The 14,807-nt window shown below is 48.2% G+C and overlaps 1 protein-coding gene across 2 annotated transcripts in view; it reads right to left on the bottom strand.

Moving 5' to 3' along the window:
• The window catches only part of DENND2A (DENN domain containing 2A), an 86,830-nt gene that overhangs the window by 46,822 nt on the left and 25,201 nt on the right, over positions 1-14,807 (bottom strand). For both annotated transcript variants that reach the window (XM_030544035.1, XM_030544044.1), the window contains exon 2: positions 1,149-1,247. In XM_030544035.1, coding sequence (XP_030399895.1) covers positions 1,149-1,234 — 86 coding nt within the window. In that variant the 5' untranslated portion in view covers positions 1,235-1,247. The remainder of the gene's footprint in view (positions 1-1,148; positions 1,248-14,807) is intronic.

Below are 14,807 nucleotides of genomic sequence, written 5' to 3'. Positions count from 1 at the left end.
GGGTTCGGGGCTCTGAGTTGGGGCTGAGGATGAGGGTTTGGGGGTGCAGGAGGGTGTTCCAGGCTGGGACCAAGGTGTTCAGAAGGCTGGAGGGAATGAGGGCTAGGGCAGGAGGTTAGGGCACGGGAGGGGGTCAGAGGGGCAGGCTCTGGGTGGCACTTACCTCAAGCAGCTCCCAGAAGCAGTGGCACGTCCCCATTCCGGCTCCTACATGGAGGGGCAGCCAGGTGACTCTGCACACTGCCCTATCCGCAGGCGCTGCCCCACAGCTCCCACTGATCATGGTTCCTGGCCAATGGGAGCTGCAGGGGCGGCGCTTGGGGTGGGGGCAGTGTGCAGAGCCCCTTGGCTTCCCCTACATATAGGAGCTGGAGTGGCGACATGCTACTGCTTCTGGGAGCCACGCGGAGCATGGCAAGCCCCAGACCCCACTCCCGAGTTGGAGCGCTGGAGTGGGGCAAGCCCCAGACCCTGCTCCCCGATGGGCAATCGAGGGCTGGATGCGGCCCCCGAGCTGTAGTTTGCCCACTCCTGTGTTAAACCAAAATAAATGCACTTACCCCAGTTTAGTTTAATTCTATAAACTCCTGGATTCATGTAAATTGAGTGAAGTGTGTCTACACCAGGGGTTGGCACTGATGCAACTAAATCGATTTAGTTACAATGGTGCAGTGTGTAGGTCAGCCCTAGGTTTCCTGCTGGTAGTGCAGTGAGCATTTAAGCAAACCTGGAAGCTATTATGCACCAGCCATAGCTAACACCCAGCCTCGGACATTGGCATCTGTGGTTACCAAACGGAAGGGAGATGCTAACCAGGGCATCATTGTCCCTTAGTCTCATGCTCCTGTAATTTCTGCCTATTTCAGTGGGAGGAGGGACTTTCGTGTAAGCTTTTGGATGATGCCTCTAATGAGGTGGACTCCCACCCCTAGTCTAGCAGTGCACTGTGGTATCATCACAGATTATTAGACTAACATCAGGATGTGGGATTTAAACATACAACCTGATGGCCTAGAGACACCGGCTGAGGCATACTGATGCTATAGGCATGTTTTAGGCTATGCGAGAGAGCACCAACAGAAAGTAATGACTCCCTCTCCACTCCCCTCCCTTGGGAAAAAGAAAAACAAGAATTTATGACTTTTCACCTCTCAATGGATTTGCAGGCACCGTTTTCAGACTTGCTGCTCACGTCGACTGCCTTGCTAGCTGTCATCGTGTCAGCACCCGGCATGGCGACAGGTCACCTGGGAGAAGTCAAAGCAACACTTAGATGATCAGAGGTATTGTGACAGACTGACAATATCCTGTAGTATCCTGACCAAAGCTTATGGAATAAAGATAAATGTTACTGATTTAAGTTAAACGTGACTGAATCACGGTTAGTAGCTTGGCAATTCCATTGTATTAAAATGCAATTTTGTGTATGTGTTATGAGGCACTGTATGGACCTTCTCTAGGAAGAGGGGGATGCTAATGTATTTCCTCTGTTATCAGCCCTTTGAAGTGTCCCTCTCCCTCCCTCCCCCATGCAGAGATGGGCATATACTAGTTCAAAAGGGATTCTCCAGTGACCAACAGTCAAAGGAAGGAGCTTTGGATAAATAATCTGGTTTAAAACTGACTCAGAGCCTTCTTCCTTGTCCAGCAAATGGTCAGGACTCTGGTGCATGCAGGCCCCCAAATCCTTACGGTAGGGTTGGAAGGATGGGGCCTACTGAGCTCCCATAAGGCTGGGTACTTATACAGAGCTGAAGCTGTGATGAACTTGTGACCACAAAGGAAACTCCTCAGGTGTCGAAGGACTGCTCCTGTCAGAGCCCTTGTTAGGATAACGTCTGGTACATTTATTTACACGCGGGTAGGTTTGTCTATTGTTTTAAACACGTTTTCTCGACAGTGCTTTTACTCTAATAATAACATAGGCTCACATAAGAAGAGCTGTGTAGTCTCTATAACCAGAGGCAGTCACACTGTGAACTTCTCCACAGGTATGCTAGGGCAGCTTGTCAGAGCTGGGAATATGATAGTGATGGGAGGGAACTCTTCAGCCTGCAAATACACCAGTCAGAAAGGACAGAGATGCAGGTCTCCATCCAAAAGGCAACTGCTGGGGCGTTGGAGGCCTGAGAGTGGGTGCCCTGGCTGGACCCCTGAGGGGGAACATAGGTGCAGTTGCCCTGAACTGTGACAGATAACACTGGCTGTTCCCACATGACAAACTTCCCCTGTCCCTCCTCTCTCCACGCACACCCACAAAACCTGCCCCTGGAAGTCCAGTAGGATAATAGCAGCAAGTCACTTCATCTCTCTGCCTCCATTTCCCCTTCTGTAAAATGGTGATGAGCATTTTTATCCACCTACCTCCCAAGAGTGCTGTGAGAATTAGGCAGTCTTTGCGGCATGGCTGTCTATTACTATGTGTTTGTACAGTGCTGTGCACAGTGGGACTCTCATTTCATCTGGTCCCATAGGCACTGCCATAATCATATGATTAGTAATATAACCAGTCAATGGCTGTACAGTGATTTGAACAGCCAAGACACTACATAAAGGCTAAACTTTATTGTTATAACACTTGGGTATCTGCCTTCCCTCAGGAGACTGTTAAAATGGCTGTAAAAATAATCCGTCTGATCCAGAGAATTAACAGCCCCATGGCTTATGAAGCCATTGTATCAACAGCTTTCTTGGACTGGTACCAGCTGAGACCCAGGTTTATTGATTAAACTACTGTGGGTCTCACGGCCACTTTGTGCTCAGGTTCCTGATTACCTGATGTATTCTCACGTTAGTGGGTCATTATAGAGTGGTACTGATCTCCCTTGGGAATTTAAGGGGTGAAATGTACCCCTGGCCTAAAGCCTTTAAACTGCAGAAGTTGCTTTGGTCACTGCTCACTATTCTTTGCATAGTGATTTCTATTCTTTGTGGGGCAGGACTGTCAATCCATCCTCTTGGAGCACCTTTGCAACACAGTCAATGCAACAGATGTTCTCCTTTTAGTCTTGTCCTGAAAACCAACGCTGGCTCTTTAAGAGCAACCACCCCACAAGGCAGTGTCAGTACTTCTCAGGAGGGCATTATCAGTGGCCACTGAAAAGCATTTCAATGACAGGAAGGAGTTCATTGTCTCTTACACAATACTTTGAAATCCTGAAAGCCTCTGGAGTCTATCCACTTGGCTGGTCTATCAGATGCTTCCCTGCCACAGCCGGAGTTTGGCAGCAAGACCAATCGCATCAGTAAAGTTAGTAGTTCCTAGGACTTTTCAAGAAAATGAACATATAAAAGTATTTCTCATGTTCATAGTCTACATACTTTTAAAGAGAGAGAGGGAGAAATGGAAAAAATTGTCTTTTTCTCTTCTGAGCTCTCACCCTGCCCAGGCAACATTCTGTAAGACAGAGTGAACTCTGGATCATCTCAATGAGTACAGGTTCAGGGTAATTTATTACAAACTATGTCCTCTCTTTCCCCAGGCAATAAGCCCCGTTGCTTCTCTTCCTCACTAGTAGCTGGCACAACACCCAATTCATTTCTAATGACAGAGCAACCTTGAAAAATTGTCAGGAAAATTGACCAGCCCAAGGATCAAAATCTAGTCACCCACTCACTAGCTGTTATGTTTAAGGATAATGAAAAAACTGAAGATCATTCATTCCTCTGTCCACAGAATGACTCACTCAGGCAAACGAGCGAGTAGATTTCTGCAGAGCTATGATAGAGATTGCTCTGCACTTAGAGAGTAAGCTCACTGGGGCAGGGACCATCTCTTTGTGCTGTGTTTGTACAGGGCCTAGCACAATGGGGTCCTAGCCTATGACTGGGGCTCTTACGAGCCACCACAATATGAATATTAATAGAGGCTGGGGTATATAAAACCACTTCATTAATCACCATTCTGGAGTTTCTCTTCTGGCAAGCTCTGAAGTTTATCACAATATGATTGGTGTGGGGTTGGGGGGCGCCTCTCCCTTCCCTGGCCTATGCAATCCCCCACCCAATAAACTCAGACTCTGACTCTTTGCCAGCAGAGCATCCTGTGGAGAAAGATGCTACCCGCCCGCACCAATGGGTGGGGAAAATTGATGGGACCAGCTGTGAAAGAGGGACAGCCCCAGTAGTAAGGAAGGGAGGGACTTGCCAAGGGACAATAGGTAGCTCCTCCCATGGAAGTCGCTAACATCCATTGGCCAGCTGGGGGAAGGGGTGCTGATTGGCCAGCAGTCCCCAGCTCCCAGGATTTAGCCCAGCGAAGGGGCCTTTTGGAGCCTATTTTGGCTCCATTCCAACTGCCCACCCAAACTAGGAAGGAGAAACCAGCCTGACAGATGCTGTGGGTCTAGCCTGTGTAGGGGGTCAGGAAGGAATTTTTTCTTCCATGGGCCAATTGGCAGAGGACCAAGGAGTTTTTTCCGTTCCTCACAGCATCTGCAAAGTGCTTAGTACCTAACTGAGGTACTGGTATGTTGCTGCTTACTTGTTGCAGCATGCGGCCGGTTTCCAGTGAGGTTAAGAGAATAAAATGAATGGTTCCCAGAGGTGAAAGACCTGAGATTTTGGCCTTGGGCTTGAATGATAGGATGAAACCTTGTGGTCTTTAGTATCAGAGGGATAGCTGTGTTAGTCTAGATCTGTAAAAGCAGCAAAGAGTCCTGTGGCACCTTATAGACTAACAGATGTTTTGGAGCATGAGCTTTCGTGGGTGAATACCCACTTTGTCAGATGCATGTAGTGGAAATGTCCAGGGGCAGGTATATATATGCAAGCAAGAAGTAGGCTAGAGATAACGAGGTTAGTTCAATCAGGGAGGATGAGGCCCTCTTTTAGCAGCTGAGATGTGAAAACCAAGGGAGGAGAAACTGGTTTTGTAGTTGGCAAGCCATTCACAGTCTTTGATTAATCCTGAGCTGATGGTGTCAAATTTGCAGATGAACTGAAGCTCAGTGGTCTTTGTGGGCTGCAGTCAGACCTTGTGGCCCTCGTGGGCCAAGGTCCCCACCCTTCTGGCTCCCTTTGTCCCCCTCAGGGGGAGGAGAGTGCTAGGACTCACAGAGAACTGAGTCCTGGGGGATAGGCTGAGGAGAACCACCCCACATTATGGGTTATATGGTAAAGAACTCTGTAACCTGGTGCCAGTTACGGGTTATATGGTAAGGAGCCGTGTAATCCCCGCACTGGAACCAACTGAAAGCCTGGTATAGGTGAGTAGTGGTGATGGGCAGGTAGTGGCCCTCCCCTACATTCAAGTTTAATAAAAGTTGCAACCTGCCACTTAAGTCCATGCTTGTTTCTGTCCTTGCTTTGCCACTGCGTCCCTATCAGCTAGCATTCAGATGTGGGCAGATGGGTGGTAGCGGTCAACATGGGTCATACGTCTGATCTGAGCACACTGCTAAACTAGCCACTGTGGGAGGTGGAAGGAGAGGCTGAAGAAGAAATGGATCATCATTGGCGGGGGAAGGAGGAGGGTGCAGACCTGTTCAGTGTCCTGCTAAAGCCAGGAGAGGCTCCTGTTCGTGGCTGCTTTCTGCACTGCTCCTGCTTAGGAGCTGAGGGACACTCTTCTGTGAGCATATGAGCAGGGCTGCTCTAGGCAGGAGGGTTCACTGCTAGCCACAGAGAGACATATAATGCCCCATGCGTATTTGGGACTTGAACCTGTGGCTAGAGCAGCACATCTCTCCCTAGCCACACGGGCCAGTAGCAGTGACTGGAAAATAACAGGGAAGGAGGCAGAGGGTAGCTAGAGCTAGGCACCCAGTGGTGCCGGAACGGGGAGGGCGGGGGCCCAGGGCCCTCCCACATTTCGCCAGGGCAGACCCTTCCCCTCCTCTTCCCCCAGGCCAGGCCAGCATGGAGCCCAGCCAGGGAGCCCAGACAATTGTGGGAGATGCACGTGTGGCCCCCTCCACCTGCCTTCGGTGCAAGTGGGCTGAGGGCAGCCCCCAGCCCATGTCCCCACCCCAGGCTCCCCACACAGCCCAAAGCCAGTGGAGGGTCCACGATTCCGCGCTGGCTCACCACAGCTGCCCACGTGGGTCTCCCCAACCCGGCTCCAGCGTGCGGGGGGCTCAGAGTCACAGCCCGGACATGGTAAGAGCTGCGGGGGCAGCTGTGGGAACAGCGGCGCGGCCCCTCCACTGGGGTTGCAACTTTCTACCTGCACAAAACCAAATACCCTTGCCTCGCCCATGCTTCACCCCCCCAAAGAGGCCCCACCCCCACTCACTCCATCCCGCCTCCCTCTGTCACTTGCTTTCCCCACCCTCACTTACTCATTTTCAATGGGTTGGCTCAGGGGGTTGGGGTGTGGGAAGGGGTGAGGGTTCAGGCTGGGAGTGCAGGCTTTGGAGTGAGCCCGAAATGAGGAGTCCAAGGTGCAGATGGGGGCTCCAGGCTGAGGAAATGGGTTGGGATGCAGGAGGGGGTGGGGGCTCCATCTGGAGTTACATGCTCTGGGGTGGGGCCAGGGATGAGGGATTTGAGGTGCAGGAGGGGGCCCCAGGCTGAGGCTGAGGGGTTCAGAGAGTATGAGGGGGCTCTGGGCTGGGGCAGATGATTGGGGTGCGGGAGGGGGATGAGGGCTCTGGCAGGCGGTGCAGACTCTGGGGTGGAGCTGAGGATGAGGGGTTTGGAGTGTAGGAAGGTGCTCCGGGCTGGGGGAGTGGAGCCGAGAGGTTTGGAGTATGGGAGCGGGGCTCCAAGCTGAGGCAGGGAGTTGGGGTGTGGGAGGAGGTTTGGGCTTTGGGCTGAGGGTGCAGGCTCTGATGTGGGGCCAGAAATGAGGGGTTCAGGGTGTGGGAGGGGGCTCCAGGCAGGGGGTTAGAGTGCAGCAGGGGGTGAGGGCTCTGTCTGGGGTGCAGGCTCTGGGGTAGGGTTGTGGATGAGGAGTTTGGGATGCAGGAGGGTGCTCTGGGCTGGGACTGAGGGTTTGGAGGGCAGGAGGGGGATCAGGACTGGGGCATGGGTTTGGGGTGTGGGAGAGGGTCTCAGGGGTGCAGGCTCTGGGCAGCGCTTATCTCAAGCAGCTCCCAGAAGCAGTGGCCTGTCCACCTCTGCTCCTAGGCAGAGGTGTGGCCAGGCAGCTCTGCACGCTGCCCCGTCTGCAGGCGCCACGCCCACAGCTCCCATTGGCTGCAGTTCCCAGCCAATGGAAGCTGCAGAACCAGCACTGGGGCAGCGGCAGTATGCAGAGCCCCCTGCCTGCCCGTATGCATAGGAGCCAGAGGGGGGACATGCCGCTGCTTCTGGGAGCCACGCAGAGCCACAGCAGCCAGGGAGCCTGCCAGCCCTGCTGCACCGAACAGACTTTTAACAGCCCGGTCAGTGGTGCTGATCAGAGTCACCAGGGTCCCTTTTTGACCAGGCATTCTGATAGAAAACTGGACAACTGGCAACCCTACCCTCCACCTGCCCTGGGGGGCGGTGACCCAGGGGGTAGAGACACAGCCTGGAGGCTGCTCTCAGTGGACCCCTGCATTGCAGGCAGGTGGAGGGTCCTCTGTGGCTCTTGTCATGGCTGGACTGTGGCTTTGAGGAGCCTCCACCAGCCAGAGCCAGGTCAGGGAGAGCTGCGCAGACCACTGTGGGGAGCCTGGGTCCTCCACCTGCCCTGGGCAAGTGGTCCGGTGGTGGGGACAGGGACTGCTTTTGGCCTGCCCCTCGCCCCCTCTGGGGGAGCAGGCTCCCTGGCCCTGCTTCAGCTTCCGGCTTGGCCAGGGGCAGGACTTTGGGGGGTGGGGCCCTCCAGGCCTTCTTTTTTGGGGAAGGCTCCGATGCCCTTGCATCCAGCCAGGGGAGATGTCAGGGCCAACCAGGAAAACAGTGACTCCTATATTCCTAAAGTTAATTCCATGCTGCAGCCTAGTCATTATGAAAAGGAAATAGGCACGTCCATCTCTGCAGAGACCTAGCGAGGCTCACTGAAGCAGTAAGAAGAGAAAGGTGCATATCTTACATTGTCCCAAAGCCCCATGGTGGGATGGAAGATATAATCTGCAATGGTCTTGTTCTTATTAGATGCAGATAGCGGATTCTGGCAAGTTTCTGTCTCCTTTGGCAGTGACCAGCTGACAAGTTTTGGAATTAAAGATATAGCTTTCCTCACCTCATCCTCAGCATCACAAGCATCCCAGAAATTTTCCAGAGGAAAATAAACAAAACTCTGCCAGGCCTAGAGGGAGTTACATGGATGAGAGTTGTGTTTATGGGAAGTCCAAGGAAGAATATAATGTCAGCCTGGCACATTTCACCGGCATCACAATTACTTTCTTTATAAAACAAAACCCAAAAGAAGACTATGTCACGTGTGGGTCCACAGAGGACTGAGCTCAGGGGTACTCCACTACTGTGTGAACTGGGACACCAGGCTATCATGGTCCATAGATTGACAAGAAGGGAGGCAAGATGTCAAGTCCCAGTTGGAGATCTTTCCCATTACAATGCACTCAAGAATCCTTGCCATTGTTTGGGGGAACAAAGCAGCCATCTGACACCATTTCATAACAAATTAGGGAAAGGAATGCCATCTGAAGGGGGAGGGGAAGCAAGAAGAAGGGGAAGAAGTTCTCAAACCTGTTGACTGGACTGTGGGAAGGATGCAAAGTCTCAGGACAGAAGGCTCGCCACATATCTCCCACATGCACATGGCCCTACGATTCCCAGGGTCATGTGATGGGGACTTCCTGCTGCCAGGCAGAGTGAGACCTGCCTGGACCTCTCTCTTCCAGAGTTCCTGCCTGCTTTGTGTTTGCAACGAGGCGTTTGTTTACTGATCTATCATTGGCATGCAGGAAATGGCCTGGAAATGAGCTGTAATCATCTGTCACCAGCAGTCGCTGTTTGGTTTTCTTCTAATTTAAGTTTTCCTTTCTTTCCTTTCTCCCCAACCTCTCACTCAAAATACAGTAGTAAAAAAAAGCACATGCTTCTCTTTACGGATGCTGGATACTTTAGGGAAACCAGGGCTTAGCATTTAAAAAAGGACTAGTGATTTTAGGTGCCCAACTTGAGATATCTTAACAAGGGGGTAATATTCCCCAAAGTGCTGAGCACCCACCTCCTGAAAAATCAGGGCCCTCAAAGCAGTCCTGAAATGGGCTCTCAAAAAGGTATCCCAATTCCATTGTTAGCTTCTGAAAATTTAGGCTCAGTATATGGAAACAAGTAACAATCATCTTAGACGGCATAGGCTTTTCCCCAACCCCACCTCCTTGTGAGCCAGCAACAAGCATACTGACAATGAACCACTGAGAGACACGTGTATCCTGACCTAAAGGATAGAGAAACCTTTCAGAGGAAAATAAGCAAAATTTATTGTGGAGAAGGTGGACGCAGACCTGGTATTAATCTGCCCAGTGAGCTATCAGAAAGAAGGAGGAGAACTTGTGGCACCTTAGAGACTAACAAATTTATTTGGGCATAAGCTTTTGTAGGCTAAAACCCACTTCATCAGATGCATGAAGTGAAAAATACAGTAGGAAGAGATATATATGTATATCACACAGAGAACATGAAAAAATGAGGGTTGCCATACCAACTCTAACAAGACTAATCAATTAAGGTGGGCTATTATCAGCAGGAGAAAAAAAACTTTTGTAGTGATAATCAGGATGCCCCATTTCAAACAGTTGACAAGAAGGTGTGAGTAACAGTAGGGAAAAAATTAGCACAGGGAAATAGTTTTTAGTTTGTGTAATGACCCATCTTGATACCAGACACCTTTGTGTTCTTGGGGAACCAGGGTACAGTATCCAGCCTGACTCACAAAAGACACCCTCCCCAGCCAGCCTCTGCTTAAACCAAAATCCATCAGAGGAAAAAAACTTGCAGAGAGCAGTGAAGGGCATTGGCATCCCCACCTAGACCCCTCCTGACAAAGGTGACAAGATTAAGACATCTCCATTAGCATACAGAATGGAGAGCAGAGACAACTCCCCTAGCCTCATCTGCATGAAAGATGGAACAGGAAGACATCTCAATTTACATACAGAATGGAGAACAGAGAACCACACTGAACTCTGGGACCAGAAAAAGCAGGGAAGCACTGCATCATGGGAATCTCTGCTCCAGATGCTAATGAACCTAGGCCTGCCTACACCCAGCTCAGCAGTTATCAGACCAATTCTAGTAATAAATCCTTAATTGATATCCAAATAGTGAAGCAGCCTAGTTGCATTGTGAAGTCCCTGGAAGAAAACACCACCCATTGCCAAGAGTGATCAGTTCCTATTGTCTAACCTAAAGAAAACCCTTGAATCATCAGCTTATCTATAAACAAATCTAGTGTTCTCCCTTCAACCACTGTAATTTCTCTACAAAAATCCCCATTCACCCTCCAGTCAGTGTTCTGATGCTTAGATCCAAACTATGCATCAGTTCCACTTGGACTCCATATTCTCCTGACTGATCGTGCTGGGGGCTCTGCCTGTCTCCTGCCCTCAGGACCCTGAGCTACCACCATCACCTAGGAATCCCAACCAGATCAAGCTCCAGGGAGTGGAGAGATCCCCTTGTCTCTCTTCATTTTCCTTTCTACCTTAGGTATTAACCTTTAATAATGTACGTTATGTTGGTTTAGTCCTCCTTGTGTAGTTATCACTATTATTCAACAAATAACTCTTATGGTTAACTTGGTTGCTCCTCTCTCTCTTGCTGAACTTTACTCTTTTGTGTTTTTAGCTTCCCCATTCACTCTACAGCAACACTTCTTTTACCTAAGCTAAAGATCCCTGCAGCGCCCAGAATACTATGGGGTTTGCTCATCCGGTAGGTTACTGCCAGTACAATTGTGGTGTGAGAGTGGGGATAGGGATGTGCTGAATCTGGGACGCATAAGGGTAACAGCTTGAAAGTGACCCAGTGGTCCCAGTCCATGGAGCCCAGGGGCATATAAGGAGAGTCAGCTTGAAAGTGCTGCTTCATCCAACCCAATGAGTCCAGGGACATATAAGGGGTCAGCTTGAGAGTGCTTATTGACCCGGTCCACTCAGACTTGCTCTGTTAATGTATGTGTGGGTGGGTGTTCATCCGGTTTTGGGGCTAAAGAAACCCAGCCCCAGGGAACCTAGGACCTGCAGGATAGCTCCATTGGGAGGGGACTTGCAGAAGGGAGAAGTAGCACTCCATATAAAAACACAAGTGACTCAAGCAGTACATTAATGGAATTACAGAATCCCCTTCCCCAGAAGAGTAACCCAAATAAATGAGCACACCTCAAAGTAATGGGCAAATCTGGTAACAGCATCCACTCTCAGTCCTTATTCAAGCCTAATTTAATGGTGTCCAGTTTGCAAATTAATTCCAGTTCTGCAGTTTCTGTGTGGTTGCTGGTGAGTATTTGCTTCAGCAACCACACATCACACAACAAAAACACTAACCCAGGAACCTATCCTTGCAACAAAGCCCATTGCCAACTCTGTCCACATATCTGTTCAAGGGACACCATCACAGGACCTAATCACATCAGCCACACAATCGGGGACTTGTTCACCTGCACATCTACCAATGTGATATATGCCATCACAAGTCAGCAATGCCCCTCTGCCACGTACATTGGCCAAACAGGACAGTCTCTACACAAAAGAATAAATGGACACAAATCAGACGTTAAGAATGATAACATTCAAAAACCAGTTGGAGAACACTTCAACCTCCCTGGACACTCAATTACAGACTTAAAAGTCACAATTCTTCAAACAAAAAAACTTCAAAAACAGACTCCAACGAGAAACTGCAGAACTGAAATTAATTTGCAAACTGGACACCATTAAATTAGGCTTGAATAAAGACTGGGAGTGGATGGGTCATTATATAAACTAAAAACTATTTCCCCATGCTCATTTTTCCCCTGTTGTTACTCACACCTTCTTGTCAACTGTTTGAAATGGGCTATCCTGATTATCTCTACAAAAGTTTTTTTTCCTCCTGCTGATAACAGCCCACCTTAATTGATTAGTCTTGTTAGAGTTGGTATGGCAACCCCCATTTTTTCATGTTCTCTGTATATATATATATATATAACTTCCTACTGTATTTTCCACTTCATGCATCTGATGAAGTGGGTTTTAGCCCACAAAAGCTTATGCCCAAATAAATTTGTTAGTCTCTAAGGTGCCACAAGTACTTCTTGTTCTTTTTGCTGATATAGACTAACATGGCTACCACTCTGAAATCTGCTCTCAGAGTAGGTACTCACCTTCTGCAGCTTTCTAAACACATTCCTGAAAGTTAAAGAACAATTTTAATCAGGTAAGCCGTGGGAGAACGAAACAAACATTAAACAGTTTAGTCACTGTATCTAATGATGTCATGGAGCTTCTATTCACAAACATGATCAAGCAACCACAATAAGCCTTTCAGGGCTCCCTCTTTGTTACACTGTTTATGGTACTATAAAAAAAAGCACATCCCACATAGGACCTTGTGGTTTTAGAGATGTTCACTGTACAATGAACCGTAGCCATCTGTAACCTGGAATGGAGTGCCAGCCACCAGCATGTTAGAGGATAAGGCAATATCTCAGATTACAAACTTTTGAGGGCAGGGATTCTGTGCTCTGTGTTTCTTCAGCACCTAGCACAATGGGGTCCTGGTCCATGACTGGGCTCCTACATGCTACAATAATACAAAGAACAATAATAATAAATATCTCACATCACCTGCATGACGCCAGAGCTCTTCACCTGCCACTTTGCAGAAACTGTTGCCCAAAGAGGGTAAAGACCTAAAGATTGTAGGAGGGACAATCCCCAGTTTCTCTTCTAAAATGCCCACAAAAAGGTTCCCTCCCCCGCAGTCATTTACATTTGAAGACATTTAAACCACATCAATTTCTTATTCAGGTCCATAAGACTCAACAACAATACACAGCATTTTTATAGTGCTTTCAAACTTCAAAGCGTTTTACAGTGCAAATATAACATACAGAAGGCAACACCCAGCAAACAATATATAAAGAAGAGGAAGGATGCCAGGAAGACAAAATACTAACAGGAAGATCACGAGTAGGGCTGAGCCGACAGTTGGGAACTTGAATTCAAACCCCTTCCACCCCACCCTATATTCTATTTAAAGGTTATTTCCCTTTAGGGGAAAAAGAAATAGCACACACAAAGCCCTCTGCGTGGCCTGCGTGCAGATTCTCAACGCTCAAAGGAGTCTTCTTGTTATGCATGTGCATGTATAGGTCAGAGAATTCATTTCCTCTGGGATCTCAAACAGCAGTTTAACTGAGATTGCGTCAAATCACAGAGAAACAGAGAGGAAGTCTCCGGGGCAGGGATATACGCTCCAAGTGCTCTAAAGGTAGCAGAGCCTGGCATGAAGGAGATGGGAAGAAGAACCAAGTGGCCAACTCCCCATATGGCACAGGAGAGCTCAGTGGGCAGGAAATGCTGACTCTACTGGCCCAATGCTGCCCTTCTATGGTGCAAAGCATGGTAAATAATCTTGGTCACAAAGATGTACCAAGGACCAAGGAGACAGAAATGGGTTTTATAAAGGATGGGATGATATGAGGTCCCAGACACTCGACCACAGGATATTTATGGCCTGATCCAAAGCTAATTGAAGTATAGCATGAGAGTTCCATTGACCACAATGGGCTTTTATCAGGCCCATAGTCAGCAATAGCTGATCCTCAGAACTACATTGAAGGGGCTTCTTACCCATTCAGCCTAGCAGCCCTGATACTATGGTGACCTTCATTCCTGCAAGCTGTAGAAACCCACCATGATTTTCTAAGCATCGGCTCAGTGCATTTACTTGAGAGTAATCTAAAGCATTCATCTCCTTCCAAGATCTGAATGTGCCAGCTGTATAGTGCTCCTGGCTTCTGCTGACCAAGTCGATTCAAGAAACTCAGAGCAGAACTCCAATTATTACATTCAGCAGGATCTTAATTGTAGATTTCTAACTCCAAGTCATACATATAAAAAGTGAGTGAATTTATACAACGTATGTTCCTGAAGTGTCACATGGAAACGCTCCATTTCCAGCTTCACACTCCATTTCACAGCAGGATGCCACATGATCATACCTAACAAAACAACAATAACACATAGCACTTTTCCTTTTCAAAGTGATTTATAAACCTGACAATATCCACGTGTGGTAGGATAAGTACTATTATCCATTTTATGGATGGAGAAACTGAGTCACAGACAGGTTATGTGACTCAGAGCACACAGAGAACCAGGAATAGAACTCAGAGGTTTCTGACTACGAGGCCTGTGCTCAGACCATAGGTAAGACATAGACAGTGTCTGTGTGTATTTATTAATTGCGTACATACGCGTGCGCACACACTTTACAAAATTGACTTTAACTGATCAGCATCTATGAAAATCAGGCCACATCAGTATCAATAAATGAATTTAGGCACCCAACTTTAATTTGAAAATCTTGTTAATTTTAAGACTAAGTTAAAGTTAAGAGGAAATATCTGGATGAAATCCACACTTGATTGAAGTAAACGGGAGTTTTGCCATTGACTTCATTCGGGCCAGAATTTCATGCCAGTAATTTTAGAATAACAGAAAAAATAAACAAACATCCAAAAACATGGTAGTTACTGAAAAAAATACCAACCATTAGAGACCATTATGGTTACATTTAAAAGGAACCCAAATATTTGACAGTACAGAAGACAACCTGCGACTAAAAAGGCTTTCTTAATTCTCCCTTAAAATACAGAATTTCCCCCCAAAGTTATACTGCCTTAACATGTAGAATGGCCCATATTCAGCTCTGGAACAGTGACTGTTTTAAGGTCTGACACCTTGTGAAGCATCTGGGCTAGA

Source organism: Gopherus evgoodei, chromosome 1, assembly GCF_007399415.2.
Source record: "Gopherus evgoodei ecotype Sinaloan lineage chromosome 1, rGopEvg1_v1.p, whole genome shotgun sequence".
In the NCBI taxonomy this organism is placed as follows: Eukaryota; Metazoa; Chordata; order Testudines; family Testudinidae; genus Gopherus; species Gopherus evgoodei.
Note: the sequence above shows the minus strand (reverse complement) of the source record. Positions and strands in the feature narration are given on the sequence as shown.